Genomic DNA, 27,723 nt, shown 5'->3' on the forward strand with positions numbered 1-27,723 from the left:
ACGACAAATGGCGCTGTCAAATATGACAACATGGACGGCGCGTTTGCGTGGATTTTTGGCTATAATTGTTAATTTTAACAAAATGAATTTTTAGTTTGTAAAAGGACATTACAAATATATTGGTTTACAAGAAAATGGTAACGATCGTTGACAATTTAGATTCATTGAGTTTGCAAGAGCCAATCTTCCAAGATGTCAAGTATTACATATCTGGCGATGTCTGTGAAAAGGTTTGTTTTAATCATATTTATCAAGAAATAATGATTAAACATTATTTTAAATTAACAGTAATATATTTTTTTATTCAGTAAATACTTTTTAAACTACAGAAGTACTCTTATTAAGAGAATATTTGTCATAATGTAGAATTAAGAATGCAATCAAAAAAAAAGAAATAAAAATTTAACTAAACATTTAAACTATATAACATTTGTTATGTGATTGTTTTCACTGATTTACCCTTTGTAAAAGTATAGATTGTTTTAGTTTTCCCTCTAATGGTTGCTTGGAAGGAAAAATAGTTGTATTATCTAAAGTAAGTTTGGTGAGCATCTCATGCTTTATATATTTTTGATGACAGGTGTTTATATTTTAGGTCATGCAACTTCTTCAGTCCGGAGGTGCAGAGAGCACAAAGTATTTTTCTGACTATGTCACACATTTAATTTGTGGTCAGAATGCTGCTGATAGCGACATTGAAGACGCCCAGGAGATATATCAGATCCCTGCAGTGACTGAACACTGGGTTTATGCATGTGCACGTCTTGGAAAACTTGCTAATACCAAGCCTTACATCCCTTATAAGAATAAATTATTTAGTAATGTTGTAGCTTGTATTGCAAAAGTTAGTGCAGCCGATGCTAAAACATTGTTTGCTCTCATTACTTTCCATGGTGGCCAAGTGAAACTGAATTTAGACTCTCAGTGCACTTATTTGATCTGTGGTTCTGCCAGTGGCAAAAAGTACAGTGTGGCGTTAAATCTGCCTCCTTCAAGAATTAAAATAGTGACACCTGATTGGGTAATTGAAAGTCTCCGAGCAAGAAATCAAGTTACCACTGAAGTTTTCCACCCGAAACTTCTAGTGGTGCCCCAACCTCCTCCCAAGTGTATGGACCGCATTAGTGCCATAACAGGCTTTGATTTTGAAGAAGGTATCGCCAAAAACGAAGTTCCCACACAAAACATGACCGAGAACAAGGATGATAGTACACAGGCCCTACTAGATAAACTAAAGCAAAGAATGCCTTGGAATCATCCACCCTCAAGTATAAATGCCTCAATAACATCTACTGCAGCAGTCAGTTCCATGGGTTACACCACATCTCAAATGGCTACCTCAAACGTCATGAGCAAAATTCCTCAAGGCATGGTAGCACAGAATGTCCATATTCATTCAAGTCAAGCAAATCCAACACTGATGCAGAAATTCAGTCAAAATACAGTTGTTTCTCAGCCAAATATAAGCATACAGAGTCAGGTAAATCTGAACCAGCAGCAAAGCTATCAGAACTCTCAGCAACAGCAGCAGCAACAACATCAGCAGCAGCAACAACAACAACAACAACAGCAGCAGCAACAGCCCCATGGGTTGACAGCGATACAGATTCAACAACAGAAATTATTGCAACAACACCAGCTAAAGATGCAGATGCTGCAGCAAAACAAACTGAACAATCAACAGAATCAGCAGTATACACAGCAAAATGTTGCCGTGTCACAAATATCACAAAACCTTTCAGGGCAACTCCAACAGCACATGCAAAACACTCAACAACATCATTTGCAGCAATCAATACAGACTCCAACATCCATGAGTTCTGCTCAACAACACATTGAGAACATCAGTCAGATGCTAAGTCAAAGTGCTAACAATTTGCAACAGGCACAATTAAACCAACAGAACATGGCAATGAAACAAACCCTGAGCTTGAGTCAGCAGACCGCCTCACAAGCCGTACAAAACATTGCTCAGCAGTTAGCCCAGTCCACCCAAAATTTACAGAACTTGCAAAATGCCAAACTGAATCAGAATTTGGGGCAAACTCAAGTCATTAATCAACAGTTGATTAGCTCTGGACAACAGCTTTCGTCCCAAAACTCAAATTTAATTCAACAACAAAACGTACAGTCACTGAATAATCAAAATATTAACATGGGTGTAGTTAATCAAGGCCTTGTGAGTTCGTCTCAGGGCCAGCAGGCGCAAGGTGTGCAACTAAACCAGTTAGTTGGCAACACCGGTCAGCAGTCTGTAATCGGGCAACAGATACAGACAGTTCAGCAGACCATTCAAGGACAAGGATCGAATTTGCCTGTCCAAGGTGCATGGAGACAGCAAAACATTCAAATGGTCCAAAATGTGGGAGGACAGCATCAAATTATTAGGAATTCATTGGTTCAGTCACGAAATCCTCAGAATCAAGTTATACTGCAACAACAAATTATGCAAACTCAACAACAGGCTCTGATAAGTAACCAACAAGCTCAACTGAGCCCTCAGCACACAATACAACAAGCACCACAACAAATCCTGCAACAGACCATCGGCTCTCAAGGTCAAACTCATCATCAAATTTTAGTACAAAAACAACAACTGCTAAACAGTTCGGGTCAACAACAAATTGTACAAGCCCCACAGCAAGTGTTGATTAATCAACACACAGGTCAACAACAAATATTAGTACATGGGAATCAACAAGTGTCCTTGCAAGGCGGCCAACAAATACTGTCCCAAGGTCAAATAGTTAATCAATCTGGACAGCAAATAATCTCTCAGGGTACTCAGCAAGTTCTGACACAAGGTGGGCAACATGTGATCACTCAGCAGGGTCAACAACATCAAGTTGTGATTGCACAATCGCCTCAGCAGATTGTTTCACAGTCTGGTCAGCAAATAATTGGTCAAGCAGTTGGCCAAACACAGCAAGTTCTATCCCAACTGCCTCAATCTCCTCAGGCTGGGTCACAGTTGACGGCAGCAGGCGGAATACAGCAGATAATAACCCACGGGGGCACTCAGCAGATCGTATCACCTGGAGGCCAACAAATAGTTCAGGGAGGGCAGAATGTCTCATGGCAACAGCAGCAATACTTGCAACAGAGACAACAGATTGCACAAAATGGAGCAGTGGGACCACGGGTATGTTAATTATTCATTACCCACATTTGCAGTAGATTTTTATGTAATATTCACATACTAGGTTACTTTAGTACTGCCTACAACAGTAATAATCTGCACTGGTATATGATAACTGTTTAAGTTGAGTCTAAAAATAAAATTTTAATAAACATTTTACCTTAAACACATATCGTTTTCTGGCATTAAAACTGTATAATCTCAAAACTTACTAATTTCACAGAAGAGTGTTTTAAAGGTTCAACATGTGATATTTTTAATATTATTAATCATCTTTGCAACATTTATTTTTAATTTTTTACCAGTTACATTATTTGTCTTTTAAAGTAAGATAAAATTATGTATTAATTTTGTTATTAGTAGTCAAAACATAAGTAAACCAAATAAAAAAAATGAAACTAAACTGCACAGTGAAACTTTTGACAGTATTTATGAGAAAAATACTGGTCATACCAAAAGTTTACGCATATTAACTTAATTTCGAATATTGTTGGAAATTGTACCTTTTTTAATGCGAAATGACGGTATGTTATAAAAATGAACAGTGAACATTTTTTTTTGCTTAGATGCGTGGACGAGCTTACAGCCCACCTGGTGTTAAGTGGTTACTGGAGCCCATAGACACCCACAACGTAAATGCGTCACCCACCTTGAGATATATACCCACTTTGGCAGTAAACCGTTGTTGAGTCTCGTGCTCTCGATTCACGTGCAGGTGTCGTGGACGGCAGGAGCCGGAGGTCGCCAGCTGATCCACCTGGACGCACACACACACGCGCAGCTCCAGCAGATGAATCCGCAGCAGCGGGCCCTGTTTGTCGCACAGCTACAAAAAAGAAGACAACTTTCCTTCCAACGTGCTGCTCTCTCGCAACAGCAGGTATATTTGTTTCACTGGTAGGGAAACTTAATTGTTTTTACACGCTGTATATTGATTGTATCACTTGTATGTATGTTTGTAACTGACTCCTTTAGACGCGATTTTGACCCCCTTTAAACGGGCAGATTTCATTCAAACTTTGTAGTTCTATCGAGGACCGATGACAATACACTAATTTGATAAGATTATTCCATTTTTCAATTTGCAAAAGCAGGAATTGATGTTAAATTACGTAATAGTTTTAAAAATACGCTTTTATAGAAAGTTTAACTAAAAAATGATAACTAAGTAATAGTTTAAAAAAACAAAAAAACAGGCTTTATATAAAATTTATTTATTTCTTGGGTTCCAAAATGTTATACATTACAGGTAACATATACATGATCTCACAGTAAATGCTAACACAATTACAGGTGCCGACTGCATTCATTGGTAAAAAAGCGGGTTATTGTATGTTACTAGAGAAAAAAAAACAAAATATATATTTATAAAGATTTCTGCACACCTTTGCCTACTTACCCTCTACATACCAACTCCGCGACCTTGAAATGCGTCAGGAACACCTTTGCTATGCCGAACCATTGAGAGTGCCTATAGTTCAACAGTTGATACAATGGCTGCCAATCTGGTATCTCCTGATGAAAATATAAACGACTAGCCGTACCCGTCCGCTTCGCTGGGCATTTAAAATTAACATTATTATTACTCACCCCCACAAAGATTCTCATCATTAACGCCCCTGCAACTGTGTAGAGAGCCCAACACTCAATAAATATTAGCCTATCCATTAAGTACATATATTTTCTACATGGACACCAAGTTTCAAGTCAATCGGATGCATGGTTAAGTAGTTATAACGGAACATCCGTAAAACCACTGTAGATTTATATATTAGTGTAGATTCCGATCCAACTTACCATTCTCTCTCCCTTCCGTTCTTCCCTTCACATAACGCTTTGACTTCCGGAACTTGTGTATATATATAAATATATTTAATCAGCACGTTACTGAGATTTAAGCTGTTTTTATACCAGGCGGGGACGGGCGGGCAGTCTCCGCCGGGCGCTCCGCAGAGCGTCACCTTCATACGGAGCCAACTGGCGCCCGGACTTGCACCACAACAACAGGTAATATCAGCATTACTTTTATGGTAAATCGCACAACCTGGTTAAGGAATTTATTTTCTGTGCATGATCTAACAAGTCCTCAACACTATTATTCAATCATATCAATTATTTTTGCACAATACACCACTACTGGCCATCTTGACTTTCTGTCACTATTTCCGCAGTCTTCATCTAAATCAGTATGATATCATCAACGTCATCCTTCATATCTTTTTTTTCAATACCCACCTTCAGTATTTTACCAACTGGCCTAGTGCCTACTACTTGGGTAAAGCGCGTAGCCCATAAACTATCATCATCATCATCAGCCTTTATTTGCCCACTGCTGGACATAGGCCTATATAGACTATCGCAATGGCAAAATATTGATGAAGCCTTTTGTCTGCTTTTTTTGCTACCTAAGCTGATGGTCTAGGGGGCCACATCAGCGTCACTGGGCTAGTAGTAGGTGAGCTCACGGGGCTCAAACCTGACGTTGTTGCTAACAAGGACCCTAACAAGAGCTGTGCTTCGCAAAATCTACCACCGAATCGGAAACGCGACCCATTGACTAGATCCGGCGAGAAACTTAGTGGGCTGGGTTCGACGAGAGCGAGTGCTTGGGGTACCTAAAATCACCGTTAGTGGATCGGGAGGATCCGAAATGACGTGTTTGGGGCGACGTCGACTGATTACCATTCGGTCCGCAGGATCGGGAATGTAGTTACCGGCGGCTACGATGAGTGGGCTCTCGTGTCGTGCCGCTTTATCGAAATGGCATTTTGCCTGCAATATTGGTACCAAAGTACTGGTTTTTCGTTATCCGTGATTCGAATTCCATTGAGACTGCGACCTTATGTCAAAAGATAGCCGGTAACGTTCAATTAGTGGACTCGATTTATTCTTGTAAACCTTTCACGTTAAAATCATATCGAGCGATGAAATGCTATTTAGCTTAAGCAACGTTTTACTTAATACATGACATTTATTTTTGTAATTAAAGCTCCGTTTTATTTGGTTACTAGCTGACCCGGCAGACTTCGTAGTGCCTCAATCGATAAATAAAAGACCTAAACTTTTGTTTAAGATAAACTTAAAACAAACAAAAGGAATCCGTCCGACGGGGGACACATCAAAGAAAAAACAAAATTGTTATTTTTATTTAATTCCGAATATTTTTATATTTATCTAACCTTTTAAACCTTCTCTGGACTTCAACAAATAATTCAAGACCAAAATTAGCCAAATCGGTCAAGCCGTTTTCATGTTATGTCGTGACAACGGAAAACGGGTTTCATTTTTATATATGAGTCATCTATTATCAAAGGTGGCAATCTGTGCATTTGGACAAAAAAAAATTATTGATATTTCAATACAGATTGATTTGAATATAATCGTCTCCTTCAAAGAATACGGTTCAAAACCTGCATTAAATAAAGGTTAATACTTAACCTGTTATTTATCTAAGATGTCGTTCAGAAGAGTTTTGTGACTGCCAATGGAATACAAAGTCAATAATTCGTTTTTCTGATTTACCAATAATTATCCAAAAGTCACATTGCCGGCTTTGATAATAGTCGACTCATATATAGATTACCATCAACAATTCGATGTTTTTAATTGAACTTCAATTATGTTTACCACATTCGAATAACTGAAGAAGTTTTTTGGTCATGAGATTTTTTCTAAATTTTAAACTTTGAATGGATCTCCTTGTAAAGTTTAAAAAAATGACGTTTAAACCAAATAGCTTTTCACACCTCGATATTTAATAGTGTATCTGTCATTATCGAGTCCAAGACATAATGAAGATAATTTTACGAAATCTGTATTCGAAAACTAGTCTTAATTATACTGTTGGTCAAGGTACAATGGCTGCAGCAGCAAGGAGCAAGGACCACGACTATACCAGCGGCCACGCCTGCCCCTCCACCGCAGTCTCCAGGTCAGATAAATAGGACAGTTTTTTTTTTTTAAAGATATTGTGCCCTGGTCACGAGGCCTTTAAGCCAAATCGTATTTCGAATTATACTTTGTTTTAAGCAATGTCATTGTCAACAAAGTATCACGATTGACTTCCACGGTGAAGGAATAACATCGTGTAATAAAAATGATACCCGCTAAATTATAATTTGCGTAATTACTGGTGGTAGGACCTCTTGTGAGTCCGCACGGGTAGGTACCATCGCCCCGCTTATTTTTGCCGTGAAGCAGTAATGCGTTTCGGTTTGAAGGGTGGGACAGCCATTATAACTATACTGATACCTTAGAACTGATGTCTCAAGGTGGGTTGCGGCATTTACGTTGTCTATGGGCTCCGGTAACCACTTAAGACCAGGTGAGCCGTGAGTACGTCCACCCACCTAAGCAATCTATACTTAGTATTCATAAAGCTGAAGAGGTTCTTGAACGCGCTAATCTCAGGAACTACTGGTCCGATTTGTGATTTGATTTCAGTGTTAGATAGGGGTTTTTTTCCCTTTTGAGAGCATCCGCTGCGTGTGCTGCAGAAACGGTTAATTCGCTAAAATAATGTATGACAGAATTGTTTCCCTTTAAAAGATCTAAAAAAAAGTCCGCGACAGCATATTATGTCTATGTTAAGGTTGGCTCACTATAACGTTTTTTATGCTAACCAAATTTGTTCTAAAATAAAGCATTCTTTGTGAACTATTCCACGCGGACGAAGTCGCCGGCAAAAGCTAGTAAATAAATAAAAACCGGAGAAAGTCGCACAGACACTAAAACAAGCTTTTTTACGGGACTCGGAAGTCGTCGTGGCCTAAAGGATAAGACGTCCGGTGCATTCGTATGTAGCGATGCACCGGTGTTCGAATCCCGCAGGCGGGTATCAATTTTTCTAATGAAATACGTACTCAACAAATGTTCACGATTGACTTCCACGGTGAAGGAATAACATCGTGTAATAAAAACCAAACCCGCAAAATTATAATTTGCGTAATCACTGGTGTTAGGACCTCTTGTGAGTCCGCACGGGTAGGTACCACCACCCCGCCTATTTCCGCCGTGAAGCAGTAATGCGTTTCGGTTCGAAGGGTGGGGTAGCCGTTGTAACTATACTGAGACCTTAGAACTTATATCTCGAGGTGGGTGGCGCATTTACGTTGTAGATGTCTATGGGCTCCAGTAACCACTTAACACCAGGTGGGCTGTGAGCTCGTCCATCCAACTAAGCAATAAAAAAAATAAAAAAAACTTTGTACTTACGCATCTCTTAAGATATATCCCCGGAAAATTACCAAACTAAAAACGTTATCGTACGCGCCTGTAATGGTACAACTGAACGAATAAATTGTTTCGCTTGTACATGTTTTAATATTTAAATCCCTCCATACCTACTCATGCATACATAATAAAAAGGAACGTGTGACGTTTTCTAAAATAAAATCGAATTCGTTCCAATAAAGGATTACATTTTTGTAACGTATCTATCATACGGTTAAGTATTTTCTAGATACAACGGTGAATATTCCAAATAACGTGCTTAAAAATGATAAATACCTCACTGCTGAGTGCTTAAATCGATTGTAACAAGTGAATATGACATTTAATGTATTTGAGATGAATAGTGATAATGAAAGTGAGTTTTCTCGTAGTGAATTTGATTTGTTTACGGAATTTACTTCACAATGGGGCTGTCGTAAAGTTTCAGGTATTTTTATTGATTGAGATTTTTCATAAATGGCCACCTCTATTTTTGATCAGCATTTAATATTTTTATCTCGTTGAAAACTGCCATCGATTCTCTTTGGTGGCCATGTGCGACGAAGGGCTCGACGAGTAAATGAACCCTCAGACCCAACCCACTGAGTTTCTCGCCGGATCTTCTCAGTGGGTCGCAGTTCCGATCCGGTGGTAGATTCTGCGAAGCACGGCTCTTACTAGGGTTCGTGTTAGCAACGTCGTCAGGTTTAAGCCCCGTGAGCTCACCTACTAGTTAAGGTTACGCTGATATAGCCTCTCAAGGCTATCAGCTTAGGTAGGAAAAAAAAAAGGTGGCCATGGGATCCAGTGTGTTTTTCATTAGATGTGTAACGAATTAAAATGAGTCGAAATCAGGAGTTGTTATTCAACAACAAAATTAATATTTTGAGACAGATCTTTACTCAGTTTAAATTACCATAAAATCATTGTCTGCTTCTATTTCTCTACTGAGATATAGTTAATTACGGTCACACTCCGCTCTAACTATTGCTAAACGTTAAAATTACTTGCGCACCATCTGTTGTATATTAACGGTACTATTACAAAATTCTTTCAAGACATTCAAACTATATGCGTTATAAATTACTAAGAAAGACATATTTATTATTAAATAGAAGATGACATAAACCATAACTATTGTTGTGAGTTATAGATACAATAAAAAATTACTACTTGTATGAATATAATACAACTTACTTAGTCATAGACAAAGCTACCTATGTATGTAATTGTAGATTGAATAAAACAGAGGTAACACAAAAATATCTCCAGAAATATTTTAGTATTTTTTTTTATTGCCCTTGTAGGCAGACAAGCATACGGACCACCTGATGGTGAGTGGTTACCGTCGCCCGTGGACTTCAGCAATGCCAGGGGCAGAGCCAAGCCGCTGCCTACCGCTTAATGCTCCCCACAAGCCTCGTTTGAAGAAGGAATTGTCATAGCGCTCGGGAAACACCGTGGAGGGGAGCTCATTCCATAGCCGGACGGTACGTGGCAAAAAAGACCTCTGGAAACGCACTGTGGATGACCGCAGTGGCTCAGGTTGTATGGATGAACTCTGCTCCGATGGCGGGAGGTGCGATGATAAAAAGGAGATGAAGGGATCATCTCGGGTATGTCGGCAAAACGAGTAATTAATTGTTTTTTTTTTGTGGTAGTGGGTGGCACAGCCGTAGTGAGTCCGGTTGGCGGAAACGGAACTGTGGAGACTCAGCTCCAGCAGCTACAGCTACAAAGGCAGCAGCAGATGCAGCGCTTGCAGCAGCTGCACGCGCAACGGGAGAACGCCGTGCATCATCACGCAGCCGTTAAGCAGGTTCGTTTGGACATGTTGAAGATCACGTACATACATAATAAATTATCTATTCTCGGGGAGTTCATTGAATTTTAATGTTGGATACATACGTGCATTTGCCTTCTCGCATGTAGAGAGAATTTGAAGTAATAACTGAGTCGCAAACACCACGCGTACATATTTGCCTTTATATATTTATGTAAAGCATTACAACTATCCGTGCGCGCAGTGTACTTGAAACAATGCATGCATTATATATATATATGTATATATATTTTTTTTTTATTGCTTAGATGGGTGGACGAGCTCACAGCCCACCTGGTGTTAAGTGGTTACTGGAGCCCATAGACATCCACAACGTAAATGCGCCACCCACCTTGAGATACAAGTTCTAAGGTCTCAAGTATAGTTACAACGGCTGCCCCACCCTTCAAACCGAAACGCATTACTGCTTCACGGCAGAAATAGGCGGGGTGGTGGTACCTACCCGCGCGGACTCACAAGAGGTCCTACCACCAGTATTTACGCAAATTATAATTTTGCGGGTATGATTTTTATTACACGATGTTATTCCTTCATCGTGGAAGTCAATCGTGAACATTTGTTGAGTACGTATTTCATTAGAAAAATTGGTACCCGCCTGCGGGATTCGAACACCGGTGCATCGCTTCAACATGAATGCACCGGACGTCTTATCCGTTAGGCCACGACGACCATATATTTCAAGTCTTTGTAAATCCTTGTAAATTTCTGAGTCTCTGTGAGTAAAGCATTCGCGCATTGCCGTGTGAAGGATACTCGTATTACAATGTTACCCACGACCCTAAAATCGCGAATTACGTCATGGTTAGGAATGACAGAATTCCTGCCCCTAAAGGTGGGACTGCCATTTACTATAGGCGGGCCCTGCATTGCGTCCCAATCGATACCCCCTCGCTCTCTCACATCGAGACATCAGTGTGCCGTATCTCACTGACGGGACACCAGCTTCACTTCCACTGGTGGTAGGACCTCTTGTGAGTCCGCACGGGTAGGTACCACCACCCCGCCTATTTCTGCGGTGAAGCAGTAATGCGTTTCGGTTTGAAGGGTGGGGTAGCCGTTGTAACTATACTGAGACCTTAGAACTTATATCTCAAGGTGGGTGGCGCATTTACGTCGTAGATGTCTATGGGCTCCAGTAACCACTTAACATCAGATGGGCCGTGAGTTCGTCCACCTATCTAAGCAATAATTCACGGCAGAAATAGGCAGGGTGATGGTACCTACCCGCGCGGACTCACAAGAGGTCCTACCGCCAGTAAATATAATAATAATATAATTGAAAGGTGTCGCCTGGGGTATCCCCGCACGTGGTCAGCGCCGCCCCGTTGCCGGAGCAACAGATCGAAGGGTCTCTGCTCACGGCCAACGCCACCGATCAGCAACAAAGTAAGACTTATAATATACTTTTATGTCATTCACGTCAACACGTATGGCTCGACTATAGATGCCTTAATTAATACTTTTGTAGGCAGCGGCTTGGCTCTGTCCCTGGCATTGCAGAAGTCCATGGGCGACGGTAACCACTCACCATCATGTGGGCCGTATATCATAATGTAACTTAAAATTAATCTATGGGAAAATAAAAAAAAAAAACTTTCCTGACACTTTGTAGGGCAAAGGAAGCAGTGTACCATCTTTTTTTTTGGCAGATATCTGGTTTCATACTATGTCGTAGTTTTTTAAACTGGCAACATTCATGAATGATAACATATCATACTTTTTTTAAATAATTAAAAGTATGTACTAACCATTTCCTGAATTACAATATCTTCCCAGATCATTATGACCTATAAAAGGTTAATTGTTGTTGATATATAAAAAAGTCAATAAATAAACTTAACACGCATAAATTGGTTCAAATTTTATACTTGTCGTAGCCTGCGGTGGTGGTAAGAGGGGCCGCTTTGAACAAAATAAATAGCATAATTTTATAAGAATAACTAATAAGTCAATAATAATCTTTACTATGTTTACCAGAATTATGTTTTACTTTGTTTGAATCTGTTTTGTTCCCGGTCTTTTTCTCAAATAAAGAAAGAAAATTGTAATCTAATAATGGATATATCGAATTCTTAAAACCGGATAATATATTTCCAGGGAAGAATTAAGGGAATCTGTACCATTGGATACCATAATCGTGTAGACCGTTAATTACAAATGTCATTGTATAAAACTGTGTGTTTGTTTGTAACTTTATCATTGAACATATAGCAAATAATACAATGTAACCACAGGACCCTGGTCATCATTTGATATTGCATATTACTGCATCCACTAAATCTCATTTTGCTGGTGGTAAGTGCGTACTCGTAAAACCGCACGGGTAAGTACAACCATCCTGCCTATTTCTGCCACGGAGCGGTCACGCGTTTCGCTTCAATAAGAAAACCGTTGTACAATATAATTATAACTCCGTGTACTTAGCACGATTAACTTCTTGATAGCTTATGGGCTAACTCCAAATTTGTACGGAGTTGGAACAGCGCCCCTAGCGGCAAACGTAGGTAAGTTGATCTTGTGTCTCGAGGTGAGAGTTTGCGTTGAAATGTCTATGGTCTGAGTACCCATTCTCCTCCGTCTATTCAATAAAAAAATTGAGAACAAAAAAGTTTTTTGTAACATTTTTTTATCTATATGTAAGTAAAATAATATAGTTTGTTTCAGTTCGTTGTTTTAGTTTATCTATTAGAAATGCATAGTTTATTATTAAAATTTCTTTTGTCATCAAAGGTTCTAGCTTGGAAAACAACGGCTTTACAGCAATCGATTTCAAGGATTTAAATATATATGAACATTGAAATTGTTCATCTATAATTCTGTATCCACCTGAAAACAACTAAAATTCTAATAAGGATAATGAGCAAATTAATATCAATCTATTCTTATAAAAAGGACCGAGTTTCGAAGAAGATAGTAACTATTTATTATACTCTGCGAGAACGATTTGATAATATTATCGATAGTTTTATGTGAGGACTCTATTTTGTACCGTCTGCATAATAATCACTTTTCACATCGGTCAAATTCGGAACGTAGTCATCACTGCACACCTGACCGTTCATACAGCAATGGCAACATTATCGTGATAAGGGAATATAGAATCGAAAGGAAAATAAAAAAAAAATCTACAAGTTAGGTTAATATTTGACCACAGGTAATGCACTACTGGTAAATCCCAAGACAAAGACAGCGCTAGCGAATATGTTAAACATACGTCTACAGGGGGCGGCGCCCCCCGCCGACCACGAGCCCTCGGCCGCGGGCGCACTCAGGTTGGTCCAAAAAACAATCCATATAAAATTTGTATACATGTGTTTTTGTTACAGATTTTAGCTGCATGCTTAATACAAACTCTAGTTACATGTAAGAAATACTTTTATTTTTCTTTTAGATCCATTAATTTCACGAGCCTTTTTATTTTTATATAATTTAATATTTTTTTATATATAAATATAGTTTTTTTTTGTTGACCGTACAGTAAAAATGTATTTATAGAGTTATTCTATTATCGATAAGATATTGAAAAAAAAACTGACAAACAGATGACTCATGCTTGTAATATATTTTTTGAAATAACTTTCACTTTTTATAACTTTACTTTTTATAAATTTACTTTTTATATTTACTTTATAACTTTACTTTACTTTTTACTGTATCAGTTTGGTATTAGTTGCATGATATAATTTTTTGTTCTGAAGTAATCTGCCTTAACACGTGCCCTAAATACACATCTCCCATTTTAATATTGCTTACAGTAGTTTTATAACAATAAATTGACTGTTTATTCTAACGAGATTTATCTTTAGCTTACATACAATTTATTTTTGGCTTTTTATCTTATATATACAATAAGCATTAATAGAATGCAACTGCTTAATAAATTGTAGTTGCCTATGAAACTGCTGTTTTGTGTTACTTGAAGTTTGCTTTTTTTAATTGTAATTAGAATTCTAGTCATTTTTATTGGCTGTTATAATTACTGGTTTTTTTTTTCAATTCTTTGAGCTTGTATTTCTATATGTACCATATTTAAAAAACCGTTTGTAGGTATATAAATGTTTGTCGTTACATAAATTGTAACAAAGTGCATCTATTTAATTCGCATGGAAGGCAGAGGTAAGGAAAGTTGTCTTATACTCGTATAGGAGACAAGTTGAAAAAGTTTTCAGTTCTAACCGTCAAATTACATTTCAAAAACCATTCAAAAGTCAAACCCGCAAATTAAAATTTGCGTAATTACTGGTGGTAGGAACTCTTGAGAGTTCATACGGGTAGGTACCACCACCCTACCTATTTCTGCCGTGAAGCAGTAATGCGTTTCGGTTTCAAGGCAGCCGTTGTAACTATACTGAGACCTTAGAACCCACATCTCATAGTGGGTGGCGGCATTTACGTTATAGATGTCCATGGGCTGCGGTAACCATTTAACACCAGGTGGGCTGTGAGCTCGTCCACCCATCTAAGCTATAAGAAAAAAAATCTAAATAGCAGACATAAAAAAGCAACCGGTTGACGGTGTATCGCGCCCCAACCCGGCAGGCTGGTTCTGGTCCAGCGGGGTATTCCGGGACACCAGCGGCACCGTCTGGGCGGCCTGACGGGCTACCGTACCGAGACGGCCGACGTTTCAGAACCTTAGGTTCGCTTGGAGTGAGCTGCGCCGTCTGGTTGTAGTGTTTGTTGACTGTGGTAACCTCCTTACCTCATCCGGGTTCTGACCTCGAAGGGAATCGGACCCTTGGGCGAAGAGTGCAGGAGAGTTGTTTAGTTGGTAGGGTCCTGAAAACATCCTTTGCGTCTACGGTTTCGCAGTCGCGTACCAGTCACACATACCCCACGCGCCCCCTAGGCGCGGGGACTTCGAAGGAGGTTCAACCGCAGGCCCAAAAAAAAAGTTGGTGGTACCTACCCCTGCGGACTCAAAAGATACCCTAGTGTTCGATGCTAAAAAAGAATCCGAACCGTGTTGTGATAATAGATTAAAAAAATGAATTTAAAGATTTACTGACGCTAGGAAAAGTTCTAGACCGCATCGCATGGTACCACTCTCATAATTGTTAGGATTTACATTTAAGTCGAAGAACGTGCAAAGAGTGGACAGCAGACTTTCTTTAAATAAATAAAAACAACCATGGTGTAAGTTTTTATGACGTTATTATTCAATCCAGCAATTAATACCTAACTTCAATTTTATTAATGATATTACTAATAATATGAACACAAAATGGCATTTTCATAGGAATCTCGATATCATTTAATCATTTAATGACACGGTGTTCTCTTGGAAAGAACAATGGCAGCAATGTATGCGACAATGGTACCACTATAAAGTTTCATGTTTTTTTTTTGGTTGCCTTTGTTGGCAGACGAGCGTACGGCCCACCTGATGGTAAGTGGTCACCGTCGCTCATGGACGTCAGCAATGCCAGGGGCAGAGCCAAGCCGCTGCCTAAGTTTTCTTTATTTGATAGATAATATCATTGTCGAATATGATTTTAATTATCAGAGTTTTAGAACTTTGCAAACATAGGTATTGTGCCTTCATACGTAGTGAGTTTTTAACGGGAACGCCATGTCATGTGGCGCTCTTAAATTATATTCAATATTTTAGCGTTTTGTAGTGTTATGACTTTAGTCAAAAACTCAACCACATACACAATTTCAATACCTACAATGTACACAGAACGCTAGCAGTATATTTTTTTAAAACAGTGGAACCGCATACGATTTTTTTTGTCGATTCATCCGTTTGGACAGCAAAGGGTACACAGCCCACACTGCCAAGCCTTCTAATTATTGTTTAGCAAAAAGTCATTTTCCTTAAATCTATACTGCTGTAGAGGTCATTTTTGTTTGTCTGCACAGTATCGATTGCATTCCGTTTATTAAAACAGTTTTTACTTACACATGCCAAGTTTCAAAAACTTATAATGCGTTTTGTTATCAATGATTAACGTTTAGTAGATATCTTTTTTTCAAATATGTTTTTCTTGTTTTTGCGGAGTTTTAAAAGTATAATAAATACACGAAAATATTTGGATTGTTAGTTACCCTTTATAAATCAGACAACTCTTAGTGGTACAAAAACTGCCGTTCTTCTTTCGTGGGTAATGTTGTATCTCGCGGTCAGTGGTAGTTTAGTGATGTGTGATGTGCAGGCTGATGACAGCAGCGCACGCGGCTGGCGGGACCGTCCGGGCCCCGGCGAGGCTGCTACTGGGACCCGCCCATCATCCGCACCAGGTAAACATTATATCCTTGAAATTATTACTGTTGGTAGGACCTCAGTTAAATTATAATTTAATATTTTACTATATATTTGGTATTTACATGTAGAACTTTTCAGTATGGCCGTCTTTTTTTAATACGCTTTTATTAGCTTCAGACGTATGTATGTTAGTATATAAGGAAATCTTTGAACATGATTTTGACCCTCTTCAAAACGTCGGATTAACTCGAAAGGACATGGGTCACTCTCCATACATTGCACGGCCCACTAGACGAAGTTCAAGGACAGTAATGAAATTAAGTTTAAATAACAGACTATATATCCCTTTTATTATAAACAAATTAAAATCAATATTGTTCATGGGGATACAGAGATATTTAAAAAATAAGATAAGATTTTTAGGTTTCCTATATCATATGATTTGCTGTCAATACACTTACATTTTTACGTCATCATCAGCTTAAATAAAAAAAAAAAAATATATAAATACAAATATTTACTAACAATCACGCCACGTTAACTGGTCCCGTGCTAAGTTCGTAAAGAACTTGTGTTACAAGTACCAGATACCAGAAATAAATATAATATTTTTATTATACACATACATATATTTAATATACACCCATAACCCTGGAAAGACATTTATATTTATCATACAAATATCTTCCCTTGGCGGGATTCGAACCCGCGACCCCCTTGTGTAGTGACCATGTCACTTACCACTACACCAGACGGCCGTTAATATTATTTATATCACTATACTTTATAACACAGACCTAATTCAATGAACGCCAAGACTTAATTTTATGCACAACAAAATATAATATGCGGGTATATCGCAACGAAACACTTAATAATATCCACAATGCGCACGAGTGCGAAAACGACTGATCAAATGTAAAACGTAAATAAACATTAAACAAGCGTAGTTTTTGTTTTTGCTTAATATGAATAATTATTGATCAGTGTAATGATTTATTCTACGGATTTAAAAGTATAAAAATAGATTTTTGTTTAGATATAATGTTTTATATTAGTTTTAAAATCCATTAATTAAATATGTTAATATATTTTGCTAGTTTTTTGCAATATAATGTATTTTTTAAGAAGATTTAATGTTGATTGTTTAAAATATTAATATATTTTACCTATGGCAACTCCTTCAATATTATCAATGTAGCTTAGTAATAATAATTTCTTTTTATTTATGATTTTATTATCCCACCATTAAAATACCCTTAAATTTTATAATAAGTGTGCAAAAATTAAATTTTTTTTTTTTCTATAGATATTTCATTCGTGTCCTTGAGAGCACTAGTAGCTGGGCCGAAAATGGCCCATGTCCTTTGGTATACTTATTAAGGACTGATGACAATCCAATATTTAAACAAAAATTTAAAACATTGAAATTCAACTAAAAAAGGAAAAACAAATAATAGTTTAAAAAAACTAACAAAATACGCTTTTATAGAAAATCCAACTAAAAAATAGAAAATATTTTTTAATAAATTTGAATAAAAAATAGCGTAAGAAAAAATGATTTTATTGTAAAAAAAAGCACGGGGTGCACGGTATCGCTAGTTATAAATATTTTATGACCAGATGAGTGGAAGGGTTATTTTGATAATATCCTGAAAAGCATCCCACGCTTTTTTACAATAAAATCATTTCTTCTTACACTATTAACTCCTGAGTGAGATTTGAAAAACGATCGAACGATGTATTAATGTAAAAAAAAAAGGAAACATTATTGTTGTGTCTAAAATGTGAGTATTGAGAACCGTATTGGCTTATACGTAGCAGTCCGTGGTCCAGTCGGGAACGAGTCCCGGCGCGGTGGGCAGCAAGGTGTACACGGGCCCCGTTCGGGCCCCCCCCGCCCGGGCGCAGTTCTACGGGCACAACCCCAATCTGAAGCTGCCCCCGGACCTCTTCCTACTCGGATGCGTCTTCCACATTGTGAGTCTTCAATCTTGTCACTGTAACTACATATTTTCTTGTGTATTTTGTTTTTATTGTTTAGATGGGTGGACGACCTCACCGCCCACCTGGTGTTAAGTGGTTACTGGAGCCCATGGACATTTACAACGTAAATGCGCCACACACCTTGAGATAGAAGTTCTAAGGTCTCAGTATAGTTACAACGGCTGCCCCACCCTTCAAGCCGAAACGCATTACTGCTTCACGGCAGGAATAGGCGGGGTGGTGGTACCTACCCGTGCGGACTCATATGAGGTCCTACCACCAGTAAAAAATTACCAGTAATCGTTTAACAGGTAACTTTGTGACATAGACACGACGAAGTGACCGGTGACGACAGCGACTGATGACGGCATCATTCGGCTCCTCGAGCCGGAATGTATTGCATAGATAATACACATAAATTATTTATAGATAAGCAACTCAAGCACTCAACAAAAATGCTTACGGGCATCGGCCACCAGATGGCTTCGCTTCGATTAGTTTCTCATTGCTCCTGTAGATGGCAATAACATAATACCTATCCTATATTTTATTTGTAATGAAGGATTTTGTAAATTTTCAGAAACCACAAATTGATAAAATTTAATCAATTTGTCTATAACAAATAAAGACTATTATAATATTTGTCTATAACATCTATGATATTTGTGATGTCTATGATATTTGTCTATAACAAATAGTATGATTTATAATATTTTTATTTTCTGTGTTTAGTTATACAATAATTATATGCCTTAACTTTAACAACATATAAGTTTAGGGGCATCCGCTACAAGATGTCGCTAGTTTCCATACAAAAAAAATATTTGTCTTCAAATATCGTAGTTTCAGAGCCCTTTGTATTGTGCGACAATAGTCAGGCCTTAATGAAATTTTTATTTCAGGATATAATATAAATCATATAAAACCTGGCTTCAGCTTTTTTGAAAACTCATTTCAGAAATTATATAGAACAGACAAGGCTGTATGGGCTTAGATCCCCTTGCCTTTTCTAATAAGGAATAATTGTACCAAAAAAAAGTAACTGGTATTTATAGCAGATAGTGGGGGTAGCTTAGTCTATGAATTCTCTAGAATACCGTCTTAAATAATTGTTTACATACCATGACATGGGGTAAATTGGGATTCTGGGGTAAATTGGGACAAACCTGCGGAAGATTCTCAAAGTACCTGTAGCACAGAATCTACCTAATTTTGTTTATGGTAATATTTATCAATTTAAAGAAGAAAAACCTAGCTAACTATGGAATTACTAAATATGAGTTAAGTTGGTCCCAAAAATTCGTCAAATTAAATTGAAAATAGTGGTTGAAAAGTGCGTTTTAAAACAGCTTAAAGAACTTTTAAAAAAAGTAATATTATCGTTGTTTTTTCAATAAGATCACAGTTTATATAAGTTTTTAATACACCTGGAAATACCACAACAAACGGTAAGTTGCAATATTCTTATTTTAAATACAATATTTCGACAAAATAAAAAATGAATATTTTTTCCTTTCTTTTTGGGGAAAATTGGGACGTATGTGGGGTAATTTGGAACGAGACTGGAAAAATTAGGGACGAGAAAACACAAAATTGGAACGCCAAAAGACCAAATAGGGATGGCTTGTTAGGGTTGTCACTGATATCTTATAATAGATTTTTTAGCCTATACTATTGCGTGATGTAAAGAAGGTTAATGTGTTTATCAGTTAGTTTATGTAAGTATTATAGGTAAAAGAAAAGTATATATATAATTACATTTTTTTTGCGACATTTACCTTGTAATATCTGCCCGGTCGTATGTCCTTTATAGAAATAAAAAAAGAAAAAAAAATTAAAAAGAACTCAAACGAATCAAAACTTTTGTTATTTCAGAATCTATTCACGCGTCGAATCATGATTTTTTTAACATTCACAACGCACACACAAATAAAAACAGGCCTCAGATTTCAAATGTAACATTAATTAAAAATCCGAGATATCCAATTATGAGTGAGTGAATTAATTGAGTTTAGTTATTTAGCTTAGAAAGAATTTCTTTTATTTTTGTTATTATTGGCTCAAAGATTATTATGAAAATGTTGATTAAATAAAATTGTATTATTGCATTTCCAGTCCTTTTGTTTTCTATTTTTTATTTTATTTTATGATTTTGTTTCAGAGTTGTGATTTTTAAGGAAATTAAATAATAATTTTCTAAAATATAACATGCACATACTTTTTTTGATCATTGTATTGTTGATTATCATTCACGTCACATTGCTTCGGAATAGAAACCAGCTTAATTTAAACTATGTTGTGTATTGTGCTTAAATTATGGATTGTGTTCATCATTTCGGTCTATATAAATAATTGTATGGCACCTACCTACCTACCTATATATCGCAGTACTGCGAGCGGACAACCCTTACAAATATCCCAATTTAACCCTTACCCTTACGCGTATTACAAAGTTGACAATGACGACACTATGACTTATTACTTATAATTCAATTGAATTGAAAAATATCCGCCATAGACACAGCTCACTGAGTTTCTCGCCGAATCTTCTCAGTGGGTCGCGTTTCCGATCCGGTGGTAGATTCTGCGAAGCACTGCTCTTGCTAGGGCCAGTGTTAGCAATACTTCCGGTTTGAGCCCCGAGAGCTTACCTACTCGCTAATGTAAAGCTGTTTTTTTTTCTACCTAAGCTGATAGCCTGGAGAGGCTATTTCAGCGTAATCGTAACTAGTAGGCGAGCTCACGGGGCTCAAACCCGGAGTGTTGCTAACACTGACCCTAGCAAGAGCAGTGCTTCGCAGAATCTACCATCGGATCGGAAACGCGACCCATTGAGAAGATCCGCCGAGAAACTCAGTGAGCTGTGTCTGCGGGTTAATCTATACATATAAATAAAATTGGGTGTCTGTTTGTAATATTGAAATAACCGTTTTTTACTACATGCATATGAATATATTATACGGTACATACACTAAGATGACATTTTTTACAACTTCATCATAGCATCAGCATAGGTAAGAAAAAAAAAAGAAAAAAGAATATCCTGTAGGTTTTATACTACACTACAGCTACATTATTGACATGATGATTGTTTCAAGATCTATTCTAATCAAACTATTGTCTCCAGGTGGAGTACCAACAGTCTTTGGGTTCGGAGCGTGTGTCTCGTTGGACGGAGGCGATACAGCGGCGAGGAGGTGAAGTGGAACTGAACTACTGCGCTCGAGTCACGCACGTGCTGTGCGAGACCCAGAAGCACGGCGTCGTGATGCAGGTATAGCCAGATGTCCTCTTGTGGATTCTGTATATGTATATAAGTCGATGGGTGTACTGCGAAACGGCTGGAACGGCTGGACGATTGGGATCCCGAGGTATTCCGACCTTCAGACCCGCTAACCGGGTGATCTTTTGAGGTTTCGCAGCCATCGGATAAAAGTCAAAGATCGGACAACAAATTGACCTTTTGATCAGTAGCAAATGAAACTGCGTTAAACCCCTTCTAGTAATACTAAAGCATATGGTCGGCTTAGTTGTTATATAGTGCCGTCATAAGTGGGTACTTTTTATGATCAATTTTCCCAATTTCCCAAACATTTTCATATAATAAGAATATTAATTATAATAAGGCATGACTTAAACGTCTTAGTTACCACGTCATAAAATCCCTTAAAAAAAAGATCCTCCATCGAGCGGAAAATTTAAAGCCAGGGTTAAAAAAAAACGATTTAAAATTGGAATGTGTGCGTCCAGGCTCTCCGCGACGCGAAACGTTGCGTGACCGCGTACTGGCTGTCGGACGCAATGGTGCGGCGCGGCGTGGCCCCCCCGTGGCAGGCGCTGCACCTGCCGCTGCTGTACGCCGCGCGCGACCGCCCCGCGCGACACCACCGCGCCGCGCTCTCCGGCTGGCGGCGCGACGAGCGATCGCGCCTCGTCTGCTGCCTCGAGCACGTCGGAGCCAAGGTGCGCCGCCCACGTGCACACAAACATACACATAGACACACGCTGACATAACATCGCTGTGTACTCGCCTACCAACTCTTTTTTTTTTTGTTTTTTTTTTGACGTGACAACGTCTTATAATTCGATGGAGCCGGCTGCACGCACGAAAAAACATGACTCATGCGGCGTTACCTCGCTCTGAGGCGTTCCGCAATCACGTGGCTAAACTGGCAATAAATTTCTCCAATTATTTGGCAACAACAAAGACGCGATCATGAAACGCCGTAGTCAATTCGAGTCTAATTTGAACATTGAAAACGTCATGAGAGAAATTGAAGCGTCACGATCAATTCAATAGTGATTTCCATTTACCTCCTTCTCTATATCCATACAAAATATCTATCACCCAAATAAAATTAAAATGTTCTTTTGAAAAATAAACCATTCCATCAATATTTTTTATGACGTTGTCACGTTCAACTATCGTCAGGAAACCGACTTTACAGACAACCGATTTTTTTTAATGATTGAAGGCACAAACACAAAATCTCAGCCGGGACGAGTACTTTGTTTCCAAATTCAAATTTGTCACTAACCACTCTTCTTTTCGTCCGTGTCAAGAGGAACTCTTATTCGTTTAAATTAATACGTGAAGCATAAACTGTTGTAGGGGAATGATACCCGGCCCCGGTTAGCTTACTATGCAGTTATATTAATGAGCAACATAATTTGGTCAGTCAGTGGTCAACGTGAGCGATCCACCGCGGTCGTTGACGCGAATGAGCATGTAATTATACCTAGTGTTTTATTGACCGCTCTGATGAGGTTTATGGAGGACAACACGCGACAAACAACCAACGCACACGCCTCCTCCTCCTTTATCTCCCAATAAACCTCACACTGTGTATTCCTTTTTACGAAAATAACGGACGGAGGAGTATAAAATTTGCCACACTTATAGAGAATATAGGGAGGGAGTGCAGAATGCTAAAATTTTTTTTTATATTACGCATTAAAATAAAATAAAATAAATAAATAAAATACATACAAATTGAGTCTTTGTCTTTAATATTATTTGTCGCTAGGATCGCTAGTTTCTGATATAAACCATGCAAATCCTGTGTCCCTATTAAATCGAAACGTGTGGTCCCCAGTTGACGCCGTACATGACGCGCGACAACACGGTGCTGGTGTGCAAGCGCGCCGAGGGCAACAAGTACCGGCGCGCCAAGGAGTGGGGCATCCCCGTGGTCACCGCCGCCTGGCTCACCGACCTGCTGCTCGGGAACATGACGGCGCTCGCGCAGGTAACCACACCTTACCAACACTAACCAACAGTGAGAAGGGATTGGGTAACTTTTTTAACTTTTTACTGGTGGTAGGACCTCTTGTGAGTCCGCGCGGGTAGGTACCACCACCCTGTCTATTTCTGCCGTGAAGCAGTAATGTTTAGACTTCTAACTCATATCGAAAGATTGCAGATTATTCTATATACTCGTTTAAGTATATAATTACAAATCCAGTGATTTCTGAGCTCCAAGGGGTCGTTGACCCGTATCCGTCAAAGCCAACAAGACCCATCTAGACTTTTCTGTATTAAGTACTTACTGAATATATAAATCGTTTTTGTTGTGTAAAATAATAATAACAAAAATATATGTATTTTTCAGATTGAAAATGCGAAATATCAACAGTTTAACTTGGCGAGTCCGTTCCGAATGGATTACAGCTTAGTGTCGCACTTAATGAGTAAGTATACAAAGACAATAAATAATATTAAATAGAATAAGAATGAGTTTCTAAAAATATTTTTTATCGTGAATTGTTAAACTAAATATTATTATTGCCTGGAGAAGTTGATGAAGAGACCATGGCCTACCTGCAATGTAACATTTATGAATCAGTTGACAGAAGGGGTTGATGCCCTTGAATTGTCAAACTAAATATTATTATTGTCAGAAGTTGATGAAGAGACCTACCTACCTTGGCCTACCCGCAATGCAATACATTTATGAATCAGTTGACGGATGGGGTCGATGCCCTAACGTGAACTTATATTATTATGTAATATCTTTATTATCTTTTCTCATTAATGAATTTTTCCAGCTTATGTCAAAGTTTATACCTTATGTATTCCTTTAATACGTGTTCTTGTGTTCGTTGTGTTGTTCGAGCATTGTTCATCAGATACTCTTTATGTTTTATAATAATTTAGCATTCTGCCATAAAAATAATCACGTGACATAAGATTAGTGACTGCTTAGTTAAATGGTATTTTAAAGAATGTTTATATGCTTGTTTGTACACGATATACGCGTTCAAACATCGCATATTTAATTGATTTAAAATTTAATGAAGTTGTTGCACCGGGGATAATTCATAAATGCTGTTAATGTATTTGAATGATGCTTGAATAGTTTTAACAAACTGCTGTATTTAATTATGTTTTTTTTTTATTGCTTAGATGGGTGGACGAGCTCACAGCCCACCTGGTGTTAAGTAGTTACCGGAGCCCATAGACATTTACGACGTAAATGCGCCACCCACCTTGAGATATAAGTTCTAAGGTCTCAAGTATAGTTACAATGTTTATTGTATATGTTACCGGAAATGTATGAAATCAAGGAATTGTATACAAATCCTAGGAAATGTGTACAATTCCGATACTATTTAGGAAATGTATAAAATATTGTTTGAAAAACTATTTAATGTATAGATATCCTAGGAAATGTATAAATTTCCTCGGAATTGTATATAATTCCAATATCGTATTAGGAAATGTATAAAGTAAATGCTTTCTGTAATAAAACACGTTGTTAATAATATTTTTTTATTATAACACTATTGAGACAATCGTGTAACAGTCATACCGTAAAATAATAATAATATATTATCTTACTAATTAAAACTACTAAAAACAACTATCTATTAACTTTTAACGTATCACAAAATCAACTTATATTTATTCTTATAAAATCAAATTTTCATTTGGCAAGTAATCAGTCTGATAATTAAGTAATTATAAATGTCAAAGTATAAAAGTAAATCTTTATATTATAATACTTTGTCAGTCCATATAGCTATTTATTTTTGCAGGGTAATCTCGAATGGCATTTGGAAGTACATAATACTTTATTTTTAAAACCCAGACATCTTGATGTAGCACAGTTTTTCTTGCAAAGGCACTTCTTAAATCCCTGGCCGGTTCCAGTGGATTGCAAGTTGGCAACTGACCGTAGTGCAAGACTCGTCCCGCTGTCCCCGCGTACCCACCAATATCTTAAATGTTTTACATTTCCGATTGCTATTTAGGAAATGTATAGATTTCCTAGGAAATGTGTAATGTGTAAGTATAATATAATTTATTTCACACATTTCCGTGCGATTTTAGGAATTACATACATTTCCTAGGAATTGTATACAATGACGGATTACATACATTTCCGGTAACATATATATTAATACATAAATGTTTTCAGACGCATGGAAGATGCCGATAAACATAACGCAGGAGTCGCACGAGCGGGCGAAGCGCGCGGCGGCGGCGGTGTGCGCGGGCGTGCGGCGCGCCAAGCGGCCCCGCCTCGAGTCCCCCCCGGCCCCCGCGCCGCACGCCGCGCACCCCCCGCTGCACCTCGCGCCGCGCGTGCTGTTCTCCGCCGTGCCGCCCGCCCTGCAGAACAAGCTCGCCACCGTCGTCAGGTACACGGGCCCTACATACTATGTGCTATATCTACTGGTACCTCTTGTGAGTCCGCACGGGTAGGTACCATCACCCTGCCTAATTCTGCCGTGAAGCAGTAATGCGTTTCGGTTTGAAGGGTGCGGCAGCCGTTGTAAAACTATACTGAGACCTTAGAACTCATATCTCCAGGTGAGTGGTGGCATTTACGTTGTAGATGTCTGTGGGCTCCAGTAACCGCTTAAGACCACCAGGTGGGCCGTGAGCTCGTCCATCCATTTAAGCAATAAAAAAAGAAAAAAACAGTAATTTAACGTACCAATATGTACATGAGATTGTTTAGAGAAATTATATTCTGGAATTAAGTAAGATTGAAACATGACAATATATTAATTAGTATGCGTAGGTAGGTTTTCAACATGGTGGATCGACGACCTGTCGAACATCGCAGGACTGCGGCAGGCAGGAGAGACCTGCGTCCAGCAGTGGACGTCGACCAGCCCATGATAGTGATGATCACATATATACGCATTTTATTATAGTAAATATATAGTGATATTAATTGCAGGCAACTCGGAGGACTCGTCGTAACCTCAGTAGCCGAAGCGACGCACTTGGTAATGGAAAAGTTGGTGAGAACGTGCAAGCTAGTCAGCTGTCTCGTCACCGTCAAGCACTTGCTCACTCCCGAGTGGATCCTCGAGAGTCAAAGGCAGAACAAATTTGCGGACGAAGCGAAGCACGGTCTGCGGGACGAAGCCTTCAATAAAATGTTCCGTTGCGACGTGGCCGAGGTCCTGCTGTGCGGCGAGCAGAGGAAAAAGCTGTTTGAAGGCGTCACTTTCTTCATGACACCGTGCGTGAAGCCAACAAAAGCCTCGCTCACCGAGATGATCGAGCTGTGCGGCGGCAGAGTGGAGAAGAGCCGTCGTTCCTTTGTCTCCATACAGGAGATGCACTCGCAGAGACCGTACAGTTACTTGGTACTGACCGTGCCCAATGATCTCCATCTAGTGTATTATCTATTGCAGTCCGAGAAGACGTTGAACGTCGTTTGCAGTACCGAGGTTGTTCTGTCGGCGATCATGAGACAGAAGTTGGAGGTCGAAGAATTTCTCGTCAAAATCGACTAAATTCGTGTACCTAAAGTATTCCTGTGACATGTAAAATGTTGAATTTAGTTTTTTTTATTTTGCTGTAATATAGTGTTGTAATTAGACGTTAATGAACTCGAAAGTTGTACAGTGCGGTACATGCTCTTTCCATAATATAAAAATGTAATGTCCTTTTACCCACCTTTATAAGAAAAGTTTATGAAAGATGTGTGTTGTTGTATCTTTCTATGGAATATTTATGAATTGTTTTTCTTTTTATATAAAGTCTAAAGTCTAGAAAGAGTATTGTTACGAAAGTCTTATAATGTTTAGTGAAAAAAAATATATAGCAACAAATTTAGTAAGAATAAATTTTATACTTTGTAAATGTAAATAAATAAGTACTGAATGTAATTTTTTGGACCATTTTGTAAAAAGGAAAATAAATTATAAGCATGTTTTTGTACTATTTTCCCATGGTTTCTTTTTAATATCCCAACCACAGTGTAACGGCACTCGACTTAGACAAACTTCCTAAAGCGTCGATATAACTTGGCTTTGGTTGGTTTAGCTTGCCTTCGATATAATGATATAGAAATATGTAGAATTACACCCACT

At 38.3% G+C, this 27,723-nt stretch overlaps 1 protein-coding gene across 5 annotated transcripts; it reads left to right on the forward strand.

Annotated features, from left to right (window-relative positions):
* On the forward strand, window positions 1-27,576 carry Ptip (PAX transcription activation domain interacting protein). Of its 5 annotated transcripts, none has more exons than XM_028180695.2 (16): window positions 1-230; window positions 596-3,142; window positions 3,855-4,019; window positions 5,054-5,146; window positions 6,992-7,070; window positions 10,012-10,169; window positions 11,477-11,579; window positions 13,520-13,556; window positions 16,352-16,436; window positions 18,226-18,381; window positions 21,515-21,661; window positions 22,138-22,350; window positions 23,484-23,636; window positions 24,000-24,078; window positions 25,809-26,031; window positions 26,580-27,576. In XM_028180695.2, exons 1-16 carry the CDS (start codon window positions 135-137, stop codon window positions 27,142-27,144), a joined length of 4,899 nt encoding a protein of 1,632 aa, XP_028036496.2. In that variant the 5' UTR covers window positions 1-134; the 3' UTR covers window positions 27,145-27,576. The 5 variants fall into 5 exon arrangements, with proteins under 5 accessions (XP_028036496.2, XP_028036493.2, XP_028036494.2 ...); XM_028180692.2 differs by lacking the exon at window positions 13,520-13,556 and adding an exon at window positions 13,348-13,465 and having other exon boundaries at window positions 2-230; window positions 18,223-18,381; XM_028180693.2 differs by lacking the exon at window positions 13,520-13,556 and adding an exon at window positions 13,348-13,465 and having other exon boundaries at window positions 2-230.
* The last annotated feature ends 147 nt before the right edge of the window (window positions 27,577-27,723 follow it).

This window comes from Bombyx mandarina, chromosome 16 (assembly GCF_030267445.1).
Source record: "Bombyx mandarina strain Sakado chromosome 16, ASM3026744v2".
NCBI lineage: Eukaryota > Metazoa > Arthropoda > Insecta > Lepidoptera > Bombycidae > Bombyx > Bombyx mandarina.